General features: G+C 41.8%; 1 protein-coding gene and 1 pseudogene across 1 annotated transcript; both read right to left on the reverse strand.

Moving 5' to 3' along the window:
* Positions 1 to 4,498: 4,498 nt before the first annotated feature.
* Positions 4,499 to 15,646, reverse strand: LOC118850864 (annotated as a pseudogene).
* Positions 15,647 to 15,884: 238 nt separating this feature from the next.
* LOC118850865 (pre-mRNA-splicing factor CWC22 homolog) lies at positions 15,885 to 17,939 on the reverse strand. The gene is given in 1 exon segment (XM_036760506.1): positions 15,885 to 17,939. A coding segment is annotated over 1 exon segment (2,055 nt).
* Positions 17,940 to 24,389: the final 6,450 nt, after the last annotated feature.

Below are 24,389 nucleotides of genomic sequence, written 5' to 3' on the forward strand. Positions count from 1 at the left end.
CTTCCTCCTTCCTTCTTCCATAATATTTTTTTGATTAGAGCAATTCCTGCTACTATATAACTTCCCTTTCTATGGGACAGAATTTTTAAATAATAGTAGAGACATCTTTAAAAGAAACAAAGTAAATTTATTCTACAAACCTTGCAAGATAATGGAGGAGGCGGGGTAAAAGGGAACCTGCCTTAATTTATAGTCTTAATGAATAAGATTCCCACCCACCTCTATCCCTTCTCACCATTGGCTGGGGGGTAGGCTTACAGTCTAGGCTCAAAAACTACACAAAGGACCAAGATTGCTCCGGTTCATTCAAGTTTTTCCTTATCAGAACTCAACTGCCAAAGTGGCCTCTGAAAGTCTAGGAGGAGAAGTGGGAGGGGGGAAGGAGAGAACCTTCATGGAGAAGAGAACAAATAGCTCACAGGAAGTTCATTATCTTCTAACATCTGGGGGGGGGGGGAAGGGCATGCCTTCCCAAAATTACAAGGCCAAATCCCATTAGACACACCCTGTGAAGTCTTCACAATTATACATCCCATTCACCTTGAAGCCTGGGTCATTGCTGGCAGGAAGTGGAAAATGGGGTTCTATGCCCTGCTGCTGCTTAAGTCACCACCTGGACCAAGGCTGGAGGGGAGGAGTCAAGCCAGATGCCAAGATGTGACAGTCTGCTGGGCTAAGGAATCTGAGTGTGTTCCACTCCTCCAGGTCCCTTTTATCCAACCCACCACAGGGCAGGGAGCCTGCAGCAGAGGGGAGGAGGAGGGAGGGGCAGATTAGTGCAAACCTGGTTAAGATTCACACCTCAGCAGGCCCTTTTGACCTTTACTGATGGACATGAGGAAACACTGACTCACAAGGCTGGTAGAACCTGGGCTGCCCAAGACCCAAAGAAGCTAGATTTGTGCTGAGTATGCAGATTCTTGGCCATCCCCTTCAATTTTCTCTTCCTTTGATTGTGCACAAATGCTAACCTCAGAGGTTTTTCAAAGTGGCTTGTTTTGCCTCTAGGCCCATTAGAAGAAGCTGGGATAGAGAACATGGAGTAACCCTGGCACTCCTGCTACTCATCCATCAATAGTCAGTAAATGTGAAGGCCCTACTATGTGTCAGGCACTATGCTAACCTGGGGATACAGATAGGAAAAGAGACAGAGATGCCTCAGAGTGGTCTGGCCAGGGACAAAACAAGATAGCCTGAGTTGAGTTCCCTCTTTAGTTGAAGGTTTTTGGGTTCCTGGTTCTCCCCTTCTATCAGAGGGGCAGAGGAATGGGCTAAGGGGGACTGAGGAGACAGAATTAATTCTCTCCTCAATCTTGTTCAGACACCACCCAATATTCCAAGAAAATTAAGCAAAGGTGGGGAAGCCCATCTCTCTCTACACAGATTTGGATGGGGACAAATTCTTAGTTTAGATGGCTTCAGGCTGAACAGCTTTGAAGAACATCCCAATCCCTTCATTAGAATCATCTCTTGTCTTATTGTTCACTCATTCCCCCCTCACCTGCCCTCTCCCCTCCTCCCACAGAACTGCTTCCTCTTGCCACCTTTATGCGAGATAATCCACCCCATTCTATCTCTCCCTATCTCCCTCTCTCAGTATGTTGCTCTTTCATCCCTTAATTTCATTTTATTTCTTTTAGATATCTTCCCTTCATCTTCAACTCACCCTGTGTCTGCTCTCTCTCTTTCACATATATATATATACATATATAAACACATATATATTTATGCACATACATACATATACACATAGATATATACATACATACACAGTCACTTATATATATACATATATATATGCATATTCCCTTCAACTACCCTAATACTGAGGTCTCATGAATCATACAAATCATCTTTCCATGTAGGAATGTAAACAAAACAGTTCAACTTTAGTAAGTCCCTTGCAATTGCCGTTTCTTGATTACCTTTTCATGCTTCTCTTGATTCTTGTGTTTGAAAGTCAAATTTTCTATTCAGTTCTGGTCTTTTCACTGAGAAAGCTTGAAAGTCCTCTATTTTATTGAAAATCCATATTTTGCCTTGGAACATGATACTCAGTTTTGCTGGGTAGGTGATTCTAGGTTTTAATCCTAGCTCCGTTGACCTTCGGAATATCGCATTCCAAGCCCTTCGATTTCTTAGTGTAGAAGCTGCCAGATCTTGGGTTATTCTGATTGGGTTTCCACAATACTCAAATTGTTTCTTTCTGACTGCTTGCAGTATTTTCTCCTTGATCTGCGAGCTCTGGAATTTGGTGACAATATTCCTAGGAGATTTCTTTTTGGGATCTATTTGAGGAGGCAATCGATGGATTCTTTCACTTTCTATTTTGCCCTGTGGCTCTAGAATATCAGGGCAGTTCTCCTTGATAATTTCTTGAAAGATATCTAGGCTCTTTTTTTGATCATGGTTTTCAGGTAGTTCAATAATTTTTAAATTATCTCTCCTGGATCTATTTTCCAGGTCAGTGGTTTTTCCAAGGAGATATTTTACATTGTCTTCCATTTTTTCATTCCTTTGGTTCTGTTTTATAATACCCTGATTTCTCATAAAGTCACTAGCTTCCACTTGCTCCAATCTAATTTTTAAAGTCGTATTTTCTTCAGTGGTCTTTTGGACCTCCTTTTCCATTTGGCTAATTCTGCCTTTCAAGGCATTCTTCTCCTCATTGGCTTTTTGGAGCTCTTTTGCCATTTGAGTTAGTCTGTTTTTTTAATGTGTTGTTTTCTTCAGCGTATTTTTCAGTATTTTTGGGGGTCTCCTTTAGCAAGTCATTGACTTGTTTTTCATGGTTTTCTCGCATCCTTCTCATTTCTCTTCCCAATTTTTCCTCTACTTCTCTAACTTGCTTTTCCAACTCCTTTTTGAGTTCTTCTATGGCCTGGGACTAGTTCATGTTTTTCTTGGAGGCTTTTGTTGTAGGCTCTATGACTTTGTTGTCTTCTTTAGGCTGTATGTTTTGGTCTTCTTTGTCACCAAAGAAAGAATCCAAAGTCTGAGACTGAATCTGGGCGCGTTTTCGCTGCCTGGCCATATTCCCAACCAACTAACTTGACCCTTGAGTTTTTCAGTGGGGTATGACTGCTTGTAGACTAACGAGTTCTATGTTCCACATTTGGGGGGGAGGTGCCAGCTCTGTCAGACCCGCACTGCTCCTTCCCCAAGAACCCCCAACCCGAACTGGGCTTAGATCTTCGGCAGGCTGTGCACCCCTGCTCTGATCCGCCACTTAATTTCTCCCACCAGGTGGGCCTGGAGCCGAAAGTAACAACAGCTGTAGCTGCCCCACCTCCACTGCCCTCAGGGGCTGGAAGCCGAACCTCGAACTCCTTCCACTCCTGCAGCTTTTCTCACTAACCTTCTCCGCAGTCTTTGGTGTTTGTGGGTCGAGGGGTCTGGTAACTGCCGCAGCTCACTGATTCAGGGCGCTAGGGGCCCCTCCGCCCAGCTTCTGGTCTGGATGGTCCACGCCGCTCAGGCTGGGCTCTGCTCCACTCCGTTCCCAGCTCCCAGCTCCTTGTGGAATAGACCTCACCCAGAGACCATTCAGGCTGTCCTGGGCTGGAGCCCTGCTTCCCTCTGCTATTCTGTGGGTTCTGCTGTTCTAGAATTGGTTCAGAGCCATTTTTTATAGGTTTTTGGAGGGACTCGGTAACGGAGCTCACTCTAGTCCCTGCTTACCAACCGCTATCTTGGCTCCGCCCCCCCCCTCATGTCTTATTGTAATATTGAGTCATCTCATTAATTTCTAAGCGATCAGAGGTGATTGCCATGGTCAGGAACATCCACTCTTCCAATGGCATACAAACTGTGAGAAACCACAATTCCTCTTTGTTCCAAAAAAAGGCCTAATGACCTTTCCTTTTATTAAAATGCTGGTATCATTGATAAATTCCTTAGTTACCCAGAAACTATATCTGCCCAACTTTGGAAAGTCATACCTTAATTAGGCAACAGTTGCCATAGAGGTCCTAATCTGTTGATCCTGCAAAAAGTGTTTCCACAAATATACTCTGCCAAGTATCATGGATGAATTAATTTGTTTATATTGCTTGTAGCAAATAGTAGCATTTTGGAATTACTTTGAGATTGAAAGCCCAAGAGGTAAATGTTGCTAATGTGGATTAAGTTTAAGAGGGTCTAGCATTGTCCACATGCAGGAGGCTGCCATGGGAACAGCTACTTGAGACCTAAGAATGATTGTCCTAGTCCAACCCATTTATGTATAATCCCTACTTGTACTCCAACACATTAAGTCCTCCTACTCAGGAAGACTTCCTTGACCGCAAGTGTTTTCCTCACTCTGAAATAAATTATACCTCTACTTTGTGTCCTGAGACATTTACTTCTGGCCTGCTCTATTTAAATCTGGCCATTCCCAGGTTAGAGCCTGGTCCAGTCTGCACTGTGTCAAAACTCTGTTGAGGGCTGTTAAGGCTGGCTTTTCAGTCTGGGATCAAAATTTCAGGGGATTAGGATGTAAGGAGAGAAGCCCCCTTTAGATGCCCTTAGTATCCTACATTTAACAGAGAGGTAGGCATGTCCGATTCAGTCCCAGAAACATTTTAGGGAACAACGTTGCATATGCTGGGTTATTCTGTCCTGGCTTGCCCTTTCCTCTTTCTTCATCTTTTCAAGACATCAGGATTCTTCCTCCGTCAGGAAGACATGCGGTTTTGTTTTATTCTCCTATGATCAGCCAGAGTCAGTCAACAACAAGTCTTTCTTCCTGAGCAAGAAGTTACTCAAATTTCCTCAGAATGCCTCCCCCGCAAGTGACTCTGAATGTGCTGGAGCTTCTCCCTGCAATTGGGAGCATCGTCTTCTACAGGAGAAAGCTTGTGAGCTTCATGCTCTGGGCTTTGGGAACATCTGGGAGCCTGAGGCCTTCAGCTCCTGTTCCCAGTTGGGATGGGATCCTGCCTGCCCAACTAAGTGTTGAGTTTAGAGTAGGGAGAGTTGGTTCAGGAGAGAAAGAATTCACTTAGACCTCTGTAACCACTGGGAGCTTTATTTTTCTTTAAATTTATTTATTGATTTTTAGTTTACCACACACGGTTCTACATAGTTTTGAGTTCCAGATTTTCTCCCCTTCCTCACCCCTCCCTCCCCAAGGCGGCATGGAGTCTCATATAACTATCATGTATAACTTCGCATTGAATTAATTTATGCACTAGTCAAGTTGTGGAGAAGAATTATGACCAATGGAATGAATCCTGAGAAAGAAGAAACAGAACCAAAAAAAAAACCCCAAAAACAAAAACAAAAGAGAAGCAAAAAAAGGCAAGCATGTAGTGCACCTCGATCTGTATTCAAACTTCACAGTTCTTTCTCTGGATGAAGATAGCATTCTCCATCGTGAGTCCCCTGGAGTTGTCCTTGCACCTTAGGTTGCTGAGAAGAGGGCAGTATGTCAGGGTTGGTCCTCACGGAATCCATATATCTGTGGCTGTGCAGAATGTTCTCCTGGCTCTGCTCCGCTCACTCAGCATTATGTCGTGTAGGTTTTTCCAGGTTGTTACGAAGTCTACATCGTCCCCGTTTCTTATGGCACAATAGTATTCCATCACCTTCATATACCACAGCTTGTTCAGCCATTCCCCAATTGATGGGCACCCCTTTGATTTCCAATTCTTGGCTACCGCAAAAAGAGCTGCTATAAATATCCTTGTACATATGGGTCCTTTTCCCGCTTGTGTGATTTCTTTGGGATACAACCCTAGAAGTGGTATTGCTGGGTCAAAGGGTATGAACATATCTATAGCCCTTTGGGCATAGTTCCAAACTGCTCTCCAAACTGGCTGGATCAGCTCACAACTCCACCAGCAATGCAACAATGTTCCAATTTCCCCACATCCTTTCCAGCATTTATCATTTTCCTGTTTTGTTATTTTAGCCGATCTGACAGGGTAGATGTGGTATCTAAGAGTTGTTTTGATTTGCATTTCTCTAATCAGTAGTGATCCAGAGCATTTTTTCATATGCCTATAGATAGCTTTAATTTCTTCCTCTGAAAACTGCCTGTTCATATCCTTTGACCATTTTTCAATTGGGGAATGGCTTGTATTCCTATATATTTGGCTCAGTTCCCTGTATATTTTAGAAATGAGGCCTTTATCAGAGATACTAGTTGCAAAGATTTTCTCCCAATTTTCTGCTTCCCTCCTAATTCTTGTTGCATTGGCTTTTTTTGTACAAAAACATTTCAATTTGACATAATCAAAATTATCCATTTTGCATTTTGTAATGCTCTCTATCTCTTGTTGGGTCATGAATTCTTTACTTTTCCATAAATCTGATAAGTAAACTATTCCTTGCTTTCCCAAATTACTTATACACATTCACTTCTATATATACACAAACATTATATATATATATATGTATATATATATATATATGTATATATATATATATATATATATATATATATATATACATATGCATATTCCCTTCAGCTACCCTAATACTGAGGTGTCATGAATCATACACATCAAATTTCCATGTAGGAATGTAAACAAAACAGTTCAACTTTAGTAAGTCCCTTGCAATTTCTGTTTCTTGACTACCTTTTCATGCTTCTCTTGATTCTTGTGTTTGAAAATCAAATTTTCTAAGTTCTGGTCTTTTCATTGAGAAAGCTTGAAAGTCCTCTATTTTATTGAAAGTCCATATTTTGCCTTGGAACATGATACTCAGTTTTGCTGGGTAGGTGATTCTAGGTTTTAATCTTAGCTCCATTGACCTCCAGAATATCGCGTTCCAAGCCCTTCGATCTCTTAATGTAGAAGCTACCCGATCTTGGGTTATTCTGATTGGGTTTCCACAATACTCAAATTGTTTCTTTCTGGCTGCTTGCAGTATTTTCTCCTTGATCTGGGAGCTCTGGAATTTGGCGACAATATTCCTAGGAGATTTCTTTTTGGGATCTATTTGAGGAGGCGATCGATGGATTCTTTCAATTTCTACTTTGCCCTGTGGCTCTAGAATATCAGGGCAGTTCTCCTTGATAATTTCTTGAAAGATGGTATCTAGACTCTTTTTTTTTTGATCATGGCTTTCAGGTAGTCCAATAATTTTTAAATTATCTCTCCTGGATCTATTTTCCAGGTCAGTGGTTTTTCCAAGGAGATATTTCACATTGTCTTCCATTTTTTCATTCCTTTGGTTCTGTTTTATAATACCCTGATTTCTCATAAAGTCACTAGCTTCCACTTGCTCCAATCTAATTTTTAAAGTAGTATTTTCTTCAGTGGTCTTTTGGACCTCCTTTTCCATTTGGCTAATTCTGCCTTTCAAGACATTCTTCTCCTCATTGCCTTTTGGAGCTCTTTTGCCATTTGAATTAATCTATTTTTTAAGGTGTTGTTTTCTTCAGTGTATTTTTCAGTATTTTTGGGGGTCTCCTTTAGCAAGTCATTGACTTGTTTTTCATGGTTTTCTCGCATCCTTCTCATTTCTCTTCCCAATTTTTCCTCCACTTCTCTAACTTGCTTTTCCAAATCCTTTTTGAGCTCTTCCATGGCCTGGGACCAGTTCGTGTTTTTCTTGGAGGCTTTTGTTGTAGGCTCTATGGCTTTGTTGTCTTCTTTAGGCTATATGTTTTAGTCTTCTTTGTCACCAAAGAAAGAGTCCAAAGTCTGAGACTGAATCTGGGTGTGCGTTCGCTGCCTGGCCATATTCCCAACCAACTAACTTGACCCTTGAGTTTTTCAGTGGGGTATGACTGCTTGTAGACTAATGAGTTCTATGTTCCACGTTTGAGGGGGAGGTGCCAGCTCTGTCACACCAGCACTACTCCTTCCCTAAGAACCCCCAGCCCAGGCTGGGCTTAGATCTTCAACAGGCTGTGTACTCAGGCTCTGATCTGCCACTTAATTCCTCCCTTCAGGTAGGCCTGGGGCCAGAAGCAGCAGCAACTGTAGCTGCCCCACCTCCACTGCCCCCGGGGCTGGAAGCCGAACCTCGAACTCCTTCCACTCCTGCAGCTTTTCTCACTAACCTTCTCCGCAGTCTTTGGTGTTTGTGGGTTGAGGGGGTCTGGTAACTACCGCAGCTCACATATTCAGGGCGCTAGGGGCCCCATCCGCCCGACTCCAAGTTTGGTTGTTCCACGCCGCTCATGCTGGGCTCTGCTCCACTCCGTTCCCAGCTCCCAGCTCTGTGTGGAATAGACCTCACCCAGAGACCATCCAGGGTGTCCTGGGCTGGAGCCCTGCTTCCCTCTGCTGTTCTGTGGGTTCTGCTCTTCTAGAATTGGTTCGGAGCCATTTTTTATAGGTTTTTGGAGGGACTCGGTACAGAGCTCCCACTGGGAGCTTTATCGAGGCAAAAGCATTGGGCTAACCCTGGAAGGAGGACTAGCAATTTACAGAAGGCCAGGGGCTTGATTGTATATATGTTTTTTGGGCCCTTAGTCAAGAGTTCTTGGTGAGTAGTTAATGGAAGGGAAAAGGGTGTCTGGAGGGGAAGCAAGTGTGCTGGGTCCAATTCAAGGATGTGATCACAAAATAAGGACCTTGTCTTCCAACATTTGGCCCAGTATGGGGGACTAATCCCATACGCAGAGTATGGGCTGAGGAAGCCAGGTTTTATTATCTGGCAGAGCTTCCTGTTACTGAGCACATTTAGAAACGTTAGCCACAAAGGTTCCCATTGTTGCTGGGCAAAAGTCGGCCTCATCATTCCCTACTCTGACTAACCCATACAAGCTCCTTGGCAAGCTGACAAAATTAAGGAGGCTCCAAAGGGACTCCAGAGAAGGGGCTTCCTATTGTCCCAATCTATGCTTAGAACTTCCAACATATGTGAATATGTGAAATATGTGAATAGTGAAATGGGAAGTGATTTTCCTAAGGTAACACACCCAAAAGTGACCCAGGAAAGGATGTGAAGTTAGGTCTTCCTGACTGAGGCCAAGCTCACGTTAACTGCATCTGTAAGCAGAGGCAATATTGCATAAAGCTTAGAGATGGGCCTGGCATCTTGAAGAAAGGATCAAGTTTCTGCCTCTGTGACCCTGAGCAAGTCATTCAACTCTTCTGATTCCCCAGAAACTGAAGACAAAACTCTTAACGTAGATCAAAGGAATCTGAAGAACCTGGATTCACTGACCCTGCTTTGATGAGTTATTTCTATTCCTAACAGTTTAGAAAGACTTAGAGGTATAAACAGAATGTAACACTGGGAAACATTGTCCTTCCTACTCTGTTCTCACTTTTGGCCTGGAAGTAGCTAGTAATCCTCAGGCATTCTCTTTCTCCTCATCCTCAGAGTCAACAGCAGCAGCAACAGTAGCAGCACCAGAAGCATCATCTTCATCAGGCAGCTCCATGTTTCCAAGGAGCCCCAGCCAAAGATTCTGCTCACAGAAAAGAGGGGTTGGCTTGACTCCCACCATTTAGGACTTCTCACCCATTGCTTTGATGCTGGGACCCAAATGAAGAGGGGTGTTAGCACTGTAGCAGGAAGGAAGTCATATTCATACTATGTCTTCCTTCCAAGGCTAGAGACTCATCATAGAGATGAGAGTAAAGTGAGAATAGAACCTCAGACCAAATGAATGGTGATGAAAGAGCATTTCTTTCTGAAATTTGTACCATAACCTCCCTTCCCAGATTTGCACTGTGTCTGGAATAGACAAACACTCAGAAGTGAACTGCCCTTTAATAGCCATTCCCATACAGTCTTAGCAACCACACTAGCACCCAGAGTGGGCTGCTAGCACAGTTTCTTGGTCTGCTTTTCTAAGGAAAGACAGCTTGAAAGACCTTAGTAATCTCACTTGAATTCAACAATGCAGACCGAACAGTCATAGAGAAATTAGCACAGAGACTGACGAGTGACCCAATAGACAGGGTTCCAAGGTGCATCCCAACCCTGGGCTCCGGACCTTTCTCTCCATACTTCAATGATATGTGTTAGGTTCACAAACTGTAATGCTCTACCTTCTTGACACTTGGCTTGAACCTGCTTTTAATAGGTGAGCTTCTGGGGGGAGGGTCTGGTGAGAGGGTGAATCAATGCTGGATCTTTCAGCTGATGCTCTGGGAACCAGCAGAGAGGTCTGGCTGTTTGTACTCTTGCTTTTGCTTCTTATATTCTTGCGACTCCACCATTTGACATGTCCAGGGGATAAACAAGAGGTGAATGCACCATGCACTTTTAAAACCTGCCCCCTCCTACCAGCACAGTAGGGAATGTAAACTGCTCAGTTCTTGAATGGACATTTTGAGACTAGAATAGATTTTTCCTATCATCAGGCAGAGGTTGAATATGGCTATCTGAGAAGACCATATTTAATAGCCAACCTGTCAATGTGTCTCAAAATGGCAGAAAAGCACCTGAACCAAGTCCCATGCCACGGCTTTAGAATGTGGCAGCTCTCTCAAAAAGGTGACTAATACGAAATACCCCAGAATTGCGTATGGGCTAAAGACAGCATGTCTTCCTTCAAAGATCATTGTGTAGTTTACAAAGCTTTGCCATTGCAGTGGTGTGGGTAGGGGGGCAAAGGGCTTCTTGGTCTCTTGACCAGAGTGAATTAATGCAGAAGAATTGAGGAGGTGAGATATAAGCACTTAGGTCAGAATCTCTGGCCTTACTTCTTTGTACCAGCGCTTTACATCCTTGGGTAAATGTATCCTATTAATAGTGGATTACAATGTACCTAACTCCCTTGACACTTCAGACTGTTTCTGTCTGACTCTGAAGAGGACGAAGAGGAATCTGATGACTCAATATTCAGTTTCTTTGCCCTGACGATCTTGGGTGCATTTTTTAGATGTTCTCGTAATTCATCTGTTAAGCCTCCAAGACCTATGCAAGTAAAAAAGTTGATGGCAAAGAATGGCTGCAATGTTACATCCTTCAGTTGTGCATTAAGTTTAGCAAGTCCCATGTATTCACAAAGTTCTTGAAAAAATATTTTAACAAAAATCCTGCTGGAAGAGGTAGTAGTTTCTTCATTCAGTTTTATATATTCAAGAACACTCCATGGAAGTGAATCGGTATGTAAGAGATGAGCAAACATCTTGGCAACATTTCTCAATTTGTTTCCTATGGATGTACGGTATCATATTGTTCCTTGAAAATACCCTCAAAGGCCTCCATGTATTCTTTTTTCAGCATGCAGAAATGCCCTGCCAACCAGCCAAAAAATTTCTCATGTCCTCTGTTGGGCACAGCAGTCAAGCATCATGTTGCAAAGTTGTTTTGTTTGGCTGCCAGGCAACTCCATTGTTGAAAATTTGTGAGCACATTCTTCAAAATCTAAACTTGACTGAACAGCAAGATAAATGGTATGATGAAATGACACCAGACTGATTTCTGTTTTGTTATGAATAGTCACTTTGAGTCCTTCTTCCTCCCCTTCATCTTCTTCCTCCTCCTCTTCTTCACTACTTCCAGCATCTTGGTCTGTGTCTGAATCACTGTCCCCTTCATCAAGGATTTCTTTCTTAAGAGTTTTGTATTTCTCTTCATTTTCCATAAAATTAGGATCCAGCTTGAAGACACTAAGTACATCCTCTGGATTATAGTCCTCTTCCAATGGAAGCATGAGTGAACTGGTGTTCTTCCTCTGCTAGAGCAACTCCTTCCAGAATAACAGGGTGATCTTTGAATCCATCCTTACGGACTGCAAACATCGGTTCAATCATATACTGAATTTGTTGGTTAATTTCAGATTTGTGGAGGATGTTTCTAAGGCATTCAAAGATTACATTTATCCCCCTGGGTGATGCTTCTGTTAATTTTAGGCCACACTCTTTCAGAATTCCAATTGCTACTTAAATACCATAACCTGTTGGTCTTTCCAGAAGTAAGGTGAGCATCTCTAGGCATAAAATTTCATGTGCCACATTCCGAGGGCTAGTCAGTGCTTCAAGGAAGGAGAGAAGTGGGGTTCTGGGCCCCTCTGCTGCTTAAGGTACCACCCAGTGAGGGTACCTCTGCTGAAAGAATAGGAATAGTTAAAAAGCCCATGCTGATATTTAAATTGAGTTTGATTCATTATGATGAAGAAAGAGGCCTTTCCCTACATGGCAGTTAAAGGTAAGAGACTGTCATCCTCTTTTGTACGTGATGAGAATTCTGTGAGTGAATGTGGCAACTAACAGTCACTGAGGAATGCTGAGAATATCTGAAGAGGATATTTTTAAGTCTTACTCTACACTTGGGTATTTCCCGCAGTGGTGGATAAGAAAGTCAGTCCCACTGCTTCTTTGGCTAAAAGGGAGGGTTGCCCATTTGAGAGCAGCAGGACTTCAAAGATGACTACTTCAGGACATGCCCAGAAGTTTTAGCCCCTAAGCAGGGAGGGAATGCCTTAATTACAGGGAGCTGAACTGTTGACAATTTAATTCTCCAATTCTTTTTCCTTATAAAGGCCTCTCCCTTTCTTTTTCACCCTGCAATATAAGAAAAAAATTACTCAGAAGTTTCTGCTAGGAAACAAGGAGTCATTCCCTGCCCTCCCTTCCCTCCCTTTCTCCCAGTTCTTCAGAGCTCTTTTCTTGGGTGGGGGGGGGGGGGGGAAGAGAAAATTGTTGAGCAAGTTTTTATTTTTTATTTTTATTTTTTTTTAGTTTTTTATTTATTAATTTTTTTGTTTTTTTTTTTAATTCAAATTTAACATACTTAGTTTTCAGCGTTGATTTTCACAATAGTTTGAATTACAAATTTTCTCCCCATTTCTACCCTCCCCCCCACTCCAAGATGGCATATATTCTGGTTGCCCTGTTCCTCAGTCAGCCCTCCCCTCTCATCCCCTTTTCCCTTCCTTTCTTGTAGGGCAAGATAAATTTCTACGCCCCACTGCCTGTGTATCTTATTTTCTAGTTGCATGCAAAAACATTTTTTTTGTTTTAGAACATCTGTTTTTAAAACTTTGAGTACCAATTTCTCTCCCCTCTTCCCTTCTCACCCACCCTCCCTAAGAAGTCAAGAAATTCAACATAGGCCACATGTGTATCATTATGTATAACCCTTCCACAATACTCATGTTGTGAAAGACTAACTATATTTTGCTCCTTCCCAACCCATTCCGCTTTATTGAATTTTCTCCCTTGACCCTGTCCCCTTTCCAAAGTGTTTGTTTTTGATTACCTCCACCCCCATCTGCCCTCCCCTCCATCATCCCCCCGCTTTTATTTTTTTATCTTCCTCCCTCTTCTTTCCTGTGGGGTAAGATACCCAATTGAAAATGTATGGTATTCCTTCCTCAGGCCAAATCTGATGAGAGCAAGGTTCACTCATTCCCCCCTCACCTGCACTCTCCCCTCCTCCCACAGAACTGCATCCTTTTGCCACCTTTATGCTAAATAATCCACCCCATTCTACCTTTCCCTATCTCCCTCTCTCAGTATGTTGCTCTCTCATCCCTTAATTTGATTTTATTTCTTTTAGGTATCTTCCCTTCATCTTCAACTCACTCTGTCTGCTCTCTCTCTTATATATATATATATATATATATATATACACACACACACACACACACACACACACATAGATATATACATACATACACATTCACCTATATATATATACATAAACATATATATATATATGCATATTCCCTTCAACTACCCCAATACTGAGGTCCCATGAATGACACACGTCATCTTTCCATGTAGGAATGTAAACAAAACAGTTCAACTTTAGTAAGTCCCTTGCAATTTCTGTTTCTTGATTACCTTTTCATGCTTCTCTTGATTCTTGTGTTTGAAAATCAAATTTTCTATTCAGTTCGGGTCTTTTCACTGAAAAAGCTTGGAAGTCCTCTATTTTTTTGAAAGTCCATATTTTGCCTTGGAACATGATACTCAGTTTTGCTGGGTAGGTGATTCTAGGTTTTAATCTTAGCTCCATTGACCTCCGGAATATCGTATTCCAAGCCCTTCGATCTCTTAATGTAGAAGCTGCCAGATCTTGGGTTATTCTGATTGGGTTTCCACAATACTCAAATTGTTTCTTTCTGGCTGCTTGCAGTATTTTCTCCTTGATCTGGGAGCTCTGGAATTTGGCAACAATGTTCCTAGGAGTTGTCTTTTTGGGATCTATTTGAGGAGGCGATCGATGGATTCTTTCAATTTCTATTTTGCCCTGTGGCTCTAGAATATCAGGGCAGTTCTCCTTGATAATTTCTTGAAAGATGATATCTAGGCTCTTTTTTTGATCATGGCTTTCAGGTAGTCCAATAATTTTTAAACTATCTCTTCTGGATCTATTTTCCAGGTCAGTGGTTTTTCCAACGAGATATTTCACATAGTCTTCCATTTTTTCATTCCTTTGGTTCTGTTTTATAATATCTTGATTTCTCATAAAGTCACTAGCTTCCACTTGCTCCAATCTAATTTTTAAAGTAGTATTTTCTTCAGTGGTCTTTTGGACCTCCTTTTCCATTTGGCTAATTCTGCCTTTCAAGGCATTCTTCTCCTCATTGGCTTTTTGGAGCTCTTTTGCCATTTGAGTTAGTCTGTTTTTTAATGTGTTGTTTTCTTCAGCGTATTTTTCAGTATTTTTGGGGGTCTCCTTTAGCAAGTCATTGACTTGTTTTTCATGGTTTTCTCGCATCCTTCTCATTTCTCTTCCCAATTTTTCCTCTACTTCTCTAACTTGCTTTTCCAACTCCTTTTTGAGTTCTTCTATGGCCTGGGACTAGTTCATGTTTTTCTTGGAGGCTTCTGTTGTAGGCTCTATGACTTTGTTGTCTTCTTTAGGCTGTATATTTTGGTCTTCTTTGTCACCAAAGAAAGAGTCCAAAGTCTGAGACTGAATCTGGGTGTGCTTTGGCTGCCTGGCCATATTCCCAACCAACTAACTTGACCCTTGAGTTTTTCAGTGGGGTATGACTGCTTGTAGACTAAAGAGTTCTATGTTCCACGTTTGAGGGGGAGGTGCCAGCTCTGTTACACCAGCACTACTCCTTCCCCAAGAACCCCCAACCTGGACTGGGCTTAGATCTTCAGCAGGACGTGCACTCCTGCTCTGATCTGCCACTTAATTCCTCCCACCAGGTGGTCCTGGGACCAGAAGCAGCAGCAGCTGTAGCTGCCCACCTCCACTGCCCCTGGGGCTGGAAGCCGAACCTCGAATTCCTTCCATTCCTGCAGCTTTTCCCACAGCTTTTCCCACTAACCTTCTCCGCAGTCTTTGGTGTTTGTGGGTTGAGAAGTCTGGTAGCTGCAGCAACTCACTGATTCAGGGCGTTAGGGCCCCCTCTGCCCAGCTCCTGGTCCGGTTGGTCCAGGCCACTCAGGCTGGGCTCTGCTCCACTCCGTTCCCAGCTCCGCGTGGGATAGACCTCACCTAGAGACCATCCAGGGTGTCCTGGGCTGGAGCCCTGCTTCCCTCTGCTGTTTTGTGGGTTCTGCCATTCTCAAATTGGTTCAGAGCCATTTTTATAGGTTTGGAGGTACTCGGCAGTGAGCTCAAGCTGGTCCCTGCTTTCCAGCTGCCATCTTGGCTCCGCCCCCGACCATACTTAATATCTAACCTGTCAATGTGTCTCAAGATGGCAGAAGAGCTTCTGAATTGAGCCCCAAGTCATGGCTTTAGAATGTGGCAGCTCTCTCAAATAGGTGACTAATACCAAATAGCCCAGAATTACGTATGGGCTAAAGCCAGAATTTCTACCTTCAAAGATCATTGTGTAGTTTACAAAGCTTTGCCATCACAGTGCTGTGGGCAGGGGGGCAAAGGGCTTCTTGGTCTCTTGACTAGAGTGAATAAAGGTAGAAGAATTGAGGAGTTGAGATATAAGCACTTAGGTCAGAATTTTCTCCCTGCCGTACTTCTTTGTCCCAGCTTTTTACATCCTTGGGTAAATGTATCCTATTAATAGTGGATGAAAATGCACCTACTCCATGGACACTTCACAGACTTTTTCAGTCAGACTCCAAAGAGGAAGAGGAGGAATCTGAGAACTCAATATCCTGTTTCTTTGCTCTGATGATCTTGGGTGTGTTTTTTAGATGTTCTTGTAATTTATCTGTTAAGCCTCCAAGACCTATGCAAGTAAAGAAGTTGATGGCAAACCGAGTGTTTCTGGGATTATCTATGGGCAGCAATCCTTCAAAGAATGGCTGCAATGTTGCATCCTTCAGTCGTGCATTAAGTTTAGCAAGTCCCATGTATTCACAAAGCTCTTGAAAAAGTATTTTAACAAAACTTCTGCTGGAAGAGGTAGTAGTTTCTTCAGTCAGTGTTATATATTCAAGAGCACTCCATGGAAGTGAATTGGTATATAAGAGATGAGCAAACATCTTGGCAACATTTCTCAATTGGTTTGTTTCCAATCGATGAATGCTATCATATTGTTCCTTAAAAATACTCTCAAAGGCCTCCGTGTATTCCTTTTTCAGCATGCAGAAATGCCCTGCCAACAAACCAAAATATTTCTCATATGTCCTCTGTTGGGCACAGCAGTCAGGTATCATGTTGCAAAGTTCTTATGTTTGGCTGCCAGGGAACTCCATTTTCAACAATTTGTGAGCACATTCTTCAAAATCTAAACTCGACTGGATAGCAAGATAAACGGTCCGACGAAAGGACACCAGATTGGTTCCTGATTTGTCTTGAATAGTCACTTTGGGTCCTTCTTCCTCCCCTTCATCTTCCTCCTCCTCCTCTTCTTCCTCCTCCTCTTCTTCACTACTTCCAGCATCTTGGTCTGTGTCTGAATCACTGTCCCCTTCATCAAGAATTTCTTTCTCAAGAGTTTTGTATTTCTCTTCATTTTCCATAAAATTAGAATCCAACTTGAAGACATTAAGTACATCCTCTGGATTACAGTCCTCTTCCAATGGAAGCATATGAGTGAACTGGTCTTTTTCCTCTACTAGATCAAGTCCTTCCAGAATAACAGGGTGATCCTTGAATCCATCCTTACAGACTGCAAATGTCACTTCAATCATATACTGAATTCATTGGTCAATTTCAGATTCATGGAGAATGTTTCGAAGGTGTTCAAAGATAGCATTCATCCCCCTGGATGTTACTTCTGTTAATTTTAGGCCACACTCTTTCAGAATTCCAGTTACTACTTCAACACCATCATCTGTTAGTCTTTCAAGAAGTAAGGTGAGAATCTCTAGGCATAAATGTTCATGTGCCACATTCTCGTTAAGAATGTATGCAACAAATTTTGAAGCAGTTAGACAAAGCTGCTTATCGTTTCTTCGATAGCCTTTTCTGAAATTGAAAATGAGCCTCTTTAGGATGAGTTCTCCAGTGTCGGGGAACTTGGAGATGATAATTGCCACCAGGGCTGCATAAACATGGGTAATGATTGGAGATGCACTTTGTGCTTGCAAAACAGATCAAGACAGCAGTCCCCTACCCCGAACCAGGTTTTCTTGAAGGAGTTCGTAAATGATCACCCCTATGTTAGAAATGTTCATTTTATTGGTAAGACCATTGATTGACTTCTTCAAGGCCTCCCAGTTCATCTTTTGGTAAGCTAAGCTGTTTTTATCTGCAATCTGTTCTTGCATCAGTCTGAGCTTCGCAGGAGGAATATAAGCACCACCTGCATGAGTGAGGAGTGGCTCCAAGTTGTCTTTCTTCTTCTTTGTTGGAGGCTCACCCAGAGCAGATGAGCTCTGAGCTGTTGCTCCTTTTGTACTCCTCCTGCCTGGTGAAGGAGATTTTCTGTCTCTTCTCCCATCAGAATCTCCTTCTTTCTCTCTCTCCCTTCGTTTTCCTCTCTCCCTCCCTCTTGATTCCATAGTACTCTCATTAGAATGTACCTGTCGTCTTCCCGGATCTTCTTGCAGCATTCTGCTTTTCTCTTCCACTTCTTTATTGGCTTTCTTCTTGAATATGGGCAGCACCTGCTGAAGAAGGTCTTTCATAGCATCCAAGTCCTTCATAGCTCTGCTTCCATTGGCAAAATGGAAGCTGATTGTGTCTCCTGCATTGAGGACCAGCTGAAGCTGCATTTTAGTTTTTCCTTCTTTTCCTTCAGGACTGATTTTCTGGCATTGAATGTCTGAGTACCTATGGCTGGTTGTAAAGCTGTCTTTGCCTTCAGGTGCCCAAGCTATCTTTGTGCCATGAGGTACAGAGAGCCATCCTGCTTCTTCTGCTGCACCTTCTTTACCATCAGTAGAATTTCTTCTGATGAAAGTGCCATGCTGACTGGACGATGTGTGCAGGAGCCCCAAGCCAAGCCTGGAGGTAAGGAGGGTGGGGTCAGCTTCTTTCCACTTTTCTCTTCACTACCTGATCCCAGGTCAGGGCTTCAAGCAGGGAGAAAAGTGGGGTTCTCTGTTGTGCTGCTGCTTAAGTCACCACTGAGACAGAAGGTGGAGGGGAGGAGCCAAGCCAGATGCCAGGAGGCAGGAGTCTGCCGAGCTCAGGATCTGAGTGTGTTCCACTCCTCCTAGGACACACCCACATGGTGGGTATCTGGGAAGGGAGTAGGGGGGAGGGGCCAGTACTTGTGAATCTGGTTCAGATTCACACCTCAGGAGGACCTTTGACTTTTGGTGATGACTGTGAAGAAGCACTCACTCAGAAGGCTGGTAGGACCTGGGCTGCCCAGACCCCAGAAAGCTGGATTTGGGCTGAGGATCCAGATTCTTGGCAATCCCCTTCAATTTTCTCTTCCTTTGATTGTGCACAAATACTATTCTCAGAGGCCTTTCTCGAAGGGCTTCTTCTGCCTCCCTGCCCATTAGAGAAACCTGAGGCAGAGGAGATGAGTAACCCTAGCACTCCTGATGCTCATCCATCAGTAGTCAATAAAAATCAAGGCCCTACTATGTGTCAGGTACTGTGCTAATCTAGGGATACAGATAGGAAAAAAGACAGAGATGCCTCAGAGTGGCCTGGCCAGGGGCAAAACAAGATGGCCTGAGCTGAGCTCCCTCTTCAGTTGAAGGCTTTTGGGTTCCTGGTTCTCTTCTTCTATCAGAGGGACAGAGTAATGTCCCTGTTAAGGGTACTGGCAAACACACTGTTAGGGAAAAATCTTATTAGCCTTGGAACTGGGGAAGCTTCTCATTCAAAAGGGAATGACCAAGGATAAAGCTCAAAGAAAGTCTTGAACTCTTAAAAAACCACTTTGTGGGAGAAGGCAGGAGTTACAAAGCAGCTCCCCCATCACGAACGGGAACTTACTATTCAACTTTCAGTAGGAAATAAGAAGGCAAGTACTTCTATGTGTCTATCTTGTCATATTTTTTTGTGTAAATCCAACTAACTTCTTTCTGTGGCCTCTTCAGTCAAAAAACAGTCAAAATATTTTTTGGAGGCATTTTCAAGGTCTCCAGAACTCTCCCTCTCGCTCTCTCTCTCTGTATTTCTAACTCTTACAGGTTGGATTGCAGAGATAAAGATAGATCAGAAGGAAAGGGGTCTTTTTTCCCAGTTTGCAGGAATTCATAAAACTAATTTGAGACTAAATTTCTCTACTGTAAATTTCCAAATTGTGGTTTGAACTTTTTAAGTAATTGTTGAGATATTTCAGGAATATTTTGAGTAAAGCTGCATAGGATTTGTTTTAAGGAGAAAATAGGAATAAAATCCTGTGAATGTTATATGGAAACAGCACTTCCGACCTCTTAGCCCAAAGTGATAGATTTGCTATTTTATTACAAGGGAGGGAGGTGATTTCACCAACTAGAAAAAAAGGAAGGGAAGTGAATTTAATTTTGAAAGTAGGATCAGTGAAATTCTAAACTGAAGGAAAAAATTGGATTTGTAGTTTAAATTTCAGAACCTCCTGGTATCAACTCTTTCTTGACCATGAAAAAACAAAAACTTGATTCACTCATGAGGCAATTTAAATGTAAGTAAAGTTTAATTTGAAAGAACATGTGTTAATGATGTGGTGACGCAACCTGGACCCCAAAAGAAAAATACCAAATCTCTGGAAGGAACCCAGTCATATTCAGGCCTGACCCTGTAATTCCTCACACAAAATCTGTCAGTGCAGGTACAGGGTGCAGGACCAACAACCATACCTCTAGAAAACCTTTGTAAAAACAGAACTCTTTTGTCACTTTGACAAAGCTATCTCTGACTCTCTGAATTTTCCCATACATTTCTGCAGCCCAAATCACTGGCCTCTAGCCCAAGGCATCTGGTCCACCCTAGACTACTTGCATATACTGGCCATTTCTTAATCACACCCAGATCACCTAATTAGTCTCCTTGACATTCTTCCTTGGCTCACCCTAGACTAATAACCACTCCTTAATCCCACCCAGATCCTTTCAGTGTCCTTTTTGTATATAAACATCTGCATCATCCTCATTAGTTTTCAAGTTCCCTAAGGACCTTTGCAACTTGATTGGGAGATGGTGTGATTGTGTGAATTCTTTCCCTGACATTTTGGGTCTCCTAGCAGCTCTAAAATCTGTCAGCACCCCAAACTCCCACTACATTTTCTTCTGTGAATGTTAGAACAGAACTTATTTAGGCAAACTAAAAGCAAAATAACCTAAAGGTATTGGGGTAGATTTGTACTTGTATACTCTTAAGAACTCCAAGGTAACAGTATTGCAATTAACTGCTACCACATAACAAAATCTTTTGGTAAATTGTAAAGGAAAAATTCAGTGAACTGAAGATTAGTTTTACAGATAGCCTGGGATATGACTGGGAAATAGAGTCTAGAGGAGTTAAGCCAGCAGGCAAAAATAAAAGATGTATCAGATCAGAATATGGAAAGAAATAAGAAAGGAGCATTTTTGAAGAACTTTAATCAAAGTCCCCTGGATGGATATAAAAGGAGAGGATGAAAAGTTTAAATAGAGATGAGAGGAGAATTAGGTAGAATGCTAAAGAAAGGTAGAGTCACATGAGTGAGGTCAATGTGAAGTGAAAGATTTGGGAATTGGGAGAGATGTTTGGTAAGGTTGATTAAATTTTTAGACAATGTCTCTTTGACAAGTACTGAGTATCTTATTCAGTACCTTCCTTACTCCAGTCAATTAAAGATTGCAAATGGAAACTGTGCCATTGAATAGGTCTTAAATAGATCTTAACCAGGCAACTCTGAAACATACACACACACACACACACACACACACACACACACACACACACACTCACACTTTTTTGTATCAGCTAAGATATATCCCAGCCTTAGCCCATGGGATAATGACTCAACACTGTGTTTCTACGTTTGCTTCCCAAACTTCTTTTCCTTTTGTCTAATTATTCCCACATCTTTCAGAATGAATATTCTATTCCAGGGATTTAGTCTTTCACATGACTATGCAGGAGAATTAATTTCCCCAAATGATTGGGATATGGGATGATTACACATTCAAATTGAAAACAGCAAGATTTCACCTACTTGCATTGTGCTCACATCTTTTACTGACCACTTACTTTGATTGCAGAAATTTACTATCAAAAGGAAAAGCAAGGACATAATTCAAAAAAACATCATAGTTTTCTAATCAGGTAGTATCAATTCCACCTCAAAACAAAATTCAAGAAGAGTCAGGTGGGAAACACTCCTTTTCAAATGAACACAGTGCGGAAACTGAGATAGGAGGAGACCATCCTAGACTGAGGCCAACACTGTCTCCTCAGGTTTTCCAGATGCAGACCTTCCCCTGTAACAGTCACATTCTCTCTGAGTAGCTTGTGGAATTTCTCTCAGATGGTGGATTATTGACTATTGATTATGGATGAATTTTTATGATCCATCAGGCAGATAACTCAAAACATAATTCCTTATGGTCTCACGAGCTTTTCCTTCAGATGGCAAGTTTCACTAATCAAAGATTTATCAGGACCTAAGTCTCAAATGTCAGTTTCTCTTCATACAAAAGCCAATCCCTAGAGACCATTTCTATATACTTGCACGTTCCCAGCAAGCCCATTTCCTTGTTTAGGAACTCCACAACCCAAACAATCTCTTGGAAAGCTTACAAAACTAAGGAGGATGCAAAGGGACTCAAGAGAAAGGGCTTCCTATTCAATCCATATACTCTTAGAGATGCCAGAATATGAGAATTGTGAAATATGTGAATACTGAAATAGGAAGTGATTTTCCTCAAGTATCACACCCAGATGTCACCCAGGAAAGGATGTGAAGCTAGGTCTTCCTCACTGAGGCCATGCTCCTTTTCACAGCAACTGTGAGGAGAGTCCCTATTGTGTATAAAGCTTAGAGTGTTGGCCTTGGAATTCTGAAGAAGGGAACAAGTTTCTACCTCTGTGACCCTGAGCAAGTAGTCCAACTTCTCTGATCCTCCGGAAACTAAATGCAAAAGTCTTAGCTTGGATCAAAGAAATCTGGAGACCTTGGATTCACTGACCCTGACAGGATGTATTATTTCTATTCCTAACAGAGTTTAGAAGGACTTAGAGGTGTAAACAGAATGTAACCCTGGGAAACATTGTCCTTCCTACTCTATTCTTTCTCAGGAGTGAAGTCATATTCATACTAGGTCTTCTGCCCACAGAAAATGGAAGTTGGTTTCTCTCCTACCACTTAGAAGTTCTCACCCATTCCTTTGGCGCTGGGACCCAAATTAAGAGAGGAGGGAACAATACATATATATATGTAGAAGAGCATAAAAGTCTTCTAAATTTAGAAGAAATAAAATGGTAGGAGTATAATGAGGAGGGAGAGGATAAGGTTGATGGCAAGAAATGCCTGAAAGTTTTGAATGTTCATTCTCATACAGATTAGTCTTTGGAAAATGGAACCCCAATCTAAAGATGAATTACTAAGACTGTGGGAACAGAATAAACTTCTGCCTGTATGGTGGGTCTGAGCAGTCCCTTTCCTTTCTGGCAATAGAACAACCATAATTAAGCAATCTCAGTTTGGTGTGCTTTCTCTTTTCTGTATTACTGTGCACTCATGTGTTGGAATGCCATCTATCCTGCACATCTTTTCTTGACTCCTTCAAACGCTTCTTCCACTCTTTGAACAAGCACTCAACCTCTCTAGCCAAACTTGAAGAGTAATAGGGCATGGTGGATAGAGAATCAGCCTTAGAATCAGGAAGATATATAGATATTTAGAAGATATTTAGAAGAATATAAAAGTCTTCCAAATTTAGAAGAAATAAAATTGTAGGGGTATAGTGAAGGGGGAGAGGACAAGGGAGGGATTTTTAGAGGGGAGAATGAAGGAATAGGTAAAGGGAGTTCAGATCAATGGGAATGGAAAGATAGGGAAGTGATCCTTGGAGGGGAAAAGGCAAGTATTAGGAGAGCAGGGTAGTTGGTGGAGGATGGGAATGGGAGGATATGGGAGGGATCCTTAGAGGGGGGAAGGCAAGTAATAGGAAGGCAGGGTGGTTGGTGGAGGAGGTGGGTAGGCAAGTAATAGGAAGGCAATGTATTGGGTAGAAGTAAAGTAAAGGAGGCAGGAAGGAGAGGAAACAAAAGACAGGTACAAACATAAAAAACAAAGATCAGGATTAGATTATGTTTGGGAAAGTATATGTCTATATATGTATGTATGCATGTATAATGTATGTATATATCTGTATGTGTATGTACATATCAAGAGATACCTAAATTATGTGGTAGCCTTCTGGGAGGGTGGGGGGAGGGGAAGAAAGAAGAAAGTTAAAAAGTGCACAGCAGAGAGCAAAAGAAAACACAAGGAAGCAAAGAAAAGATGCACGGTTCTCAACATCAGGTGTATCAGTTTTCATACAGGCTTTCTTGAAATGAAAATTTATTGTTACATATTTTGAATCCTCTCCTATGTTCTGCTATGCACATGACATGCTTTTTCTCTTTCTTACTTTATATTTAAGTTCCAATATTTAAGTTTATGATATGTTTTTGTTTCTTTTCTCTACTTTGTATTTGTGTTCTGGTAAAATAAAATTCAATAAGAAAAAAGAGGCAAAAAAGTTTAGCAAGTCCCATGTATTCACAAAGTTCTAGAAAAAATATTTTGACAAAAATTCCGTTGGAAGAAGTAGTAGTTTCTCCACTCAGTGTTATACATTCAAGGACACTCCATGGAATTAAACCAGTAGATAAGAGATGAGCAAACACCTTGGTAACATTTCTCAATTTGTTTATTTCCAACCAATATATAGCATCTTATTGTTCCTTGAAAATGCCCTCAAAGGCTCTATGTATTCCTTTTTCAGCATGTAGAAACACCCTGCCAACATGGCTTAATAAGGCCAAATTATTTGCATCTTTATTTAGGACTATATCATCTTATGTATGTTATATATATATATATATATATATATATATATATATATATACACACATGTATATGTCAATCTTGAGAATAGTACAGCTATTACGACAATTGAAAGGAATACACATAAACTGTGAATTTCTGTATAAAATAATTGATATAAGGATAGAAAACATAACTAAGAGATATAAAGAGAGGGTAATGGGAGAAGGGGTAAGGACGTAGTAGAAAAGGGTAAATTACA

This window comes from Trichosurus vulpecula, chromosome 5, assembly GCF_011100635.1.
Source record: "Trichosurus vulpecula isolate mTriVul1 chromosome 5, mTriVul1.pri, whole genome shotgun sequence".
In the NCBI taxonomy this organism is placed as follows: domain Eukaryota; kingdom Metazoa; phylum Chordata; class Mammalia; order Diprotodontia; family Phalangeridae; genus Trichosurus; species Trichosurus vulpecula.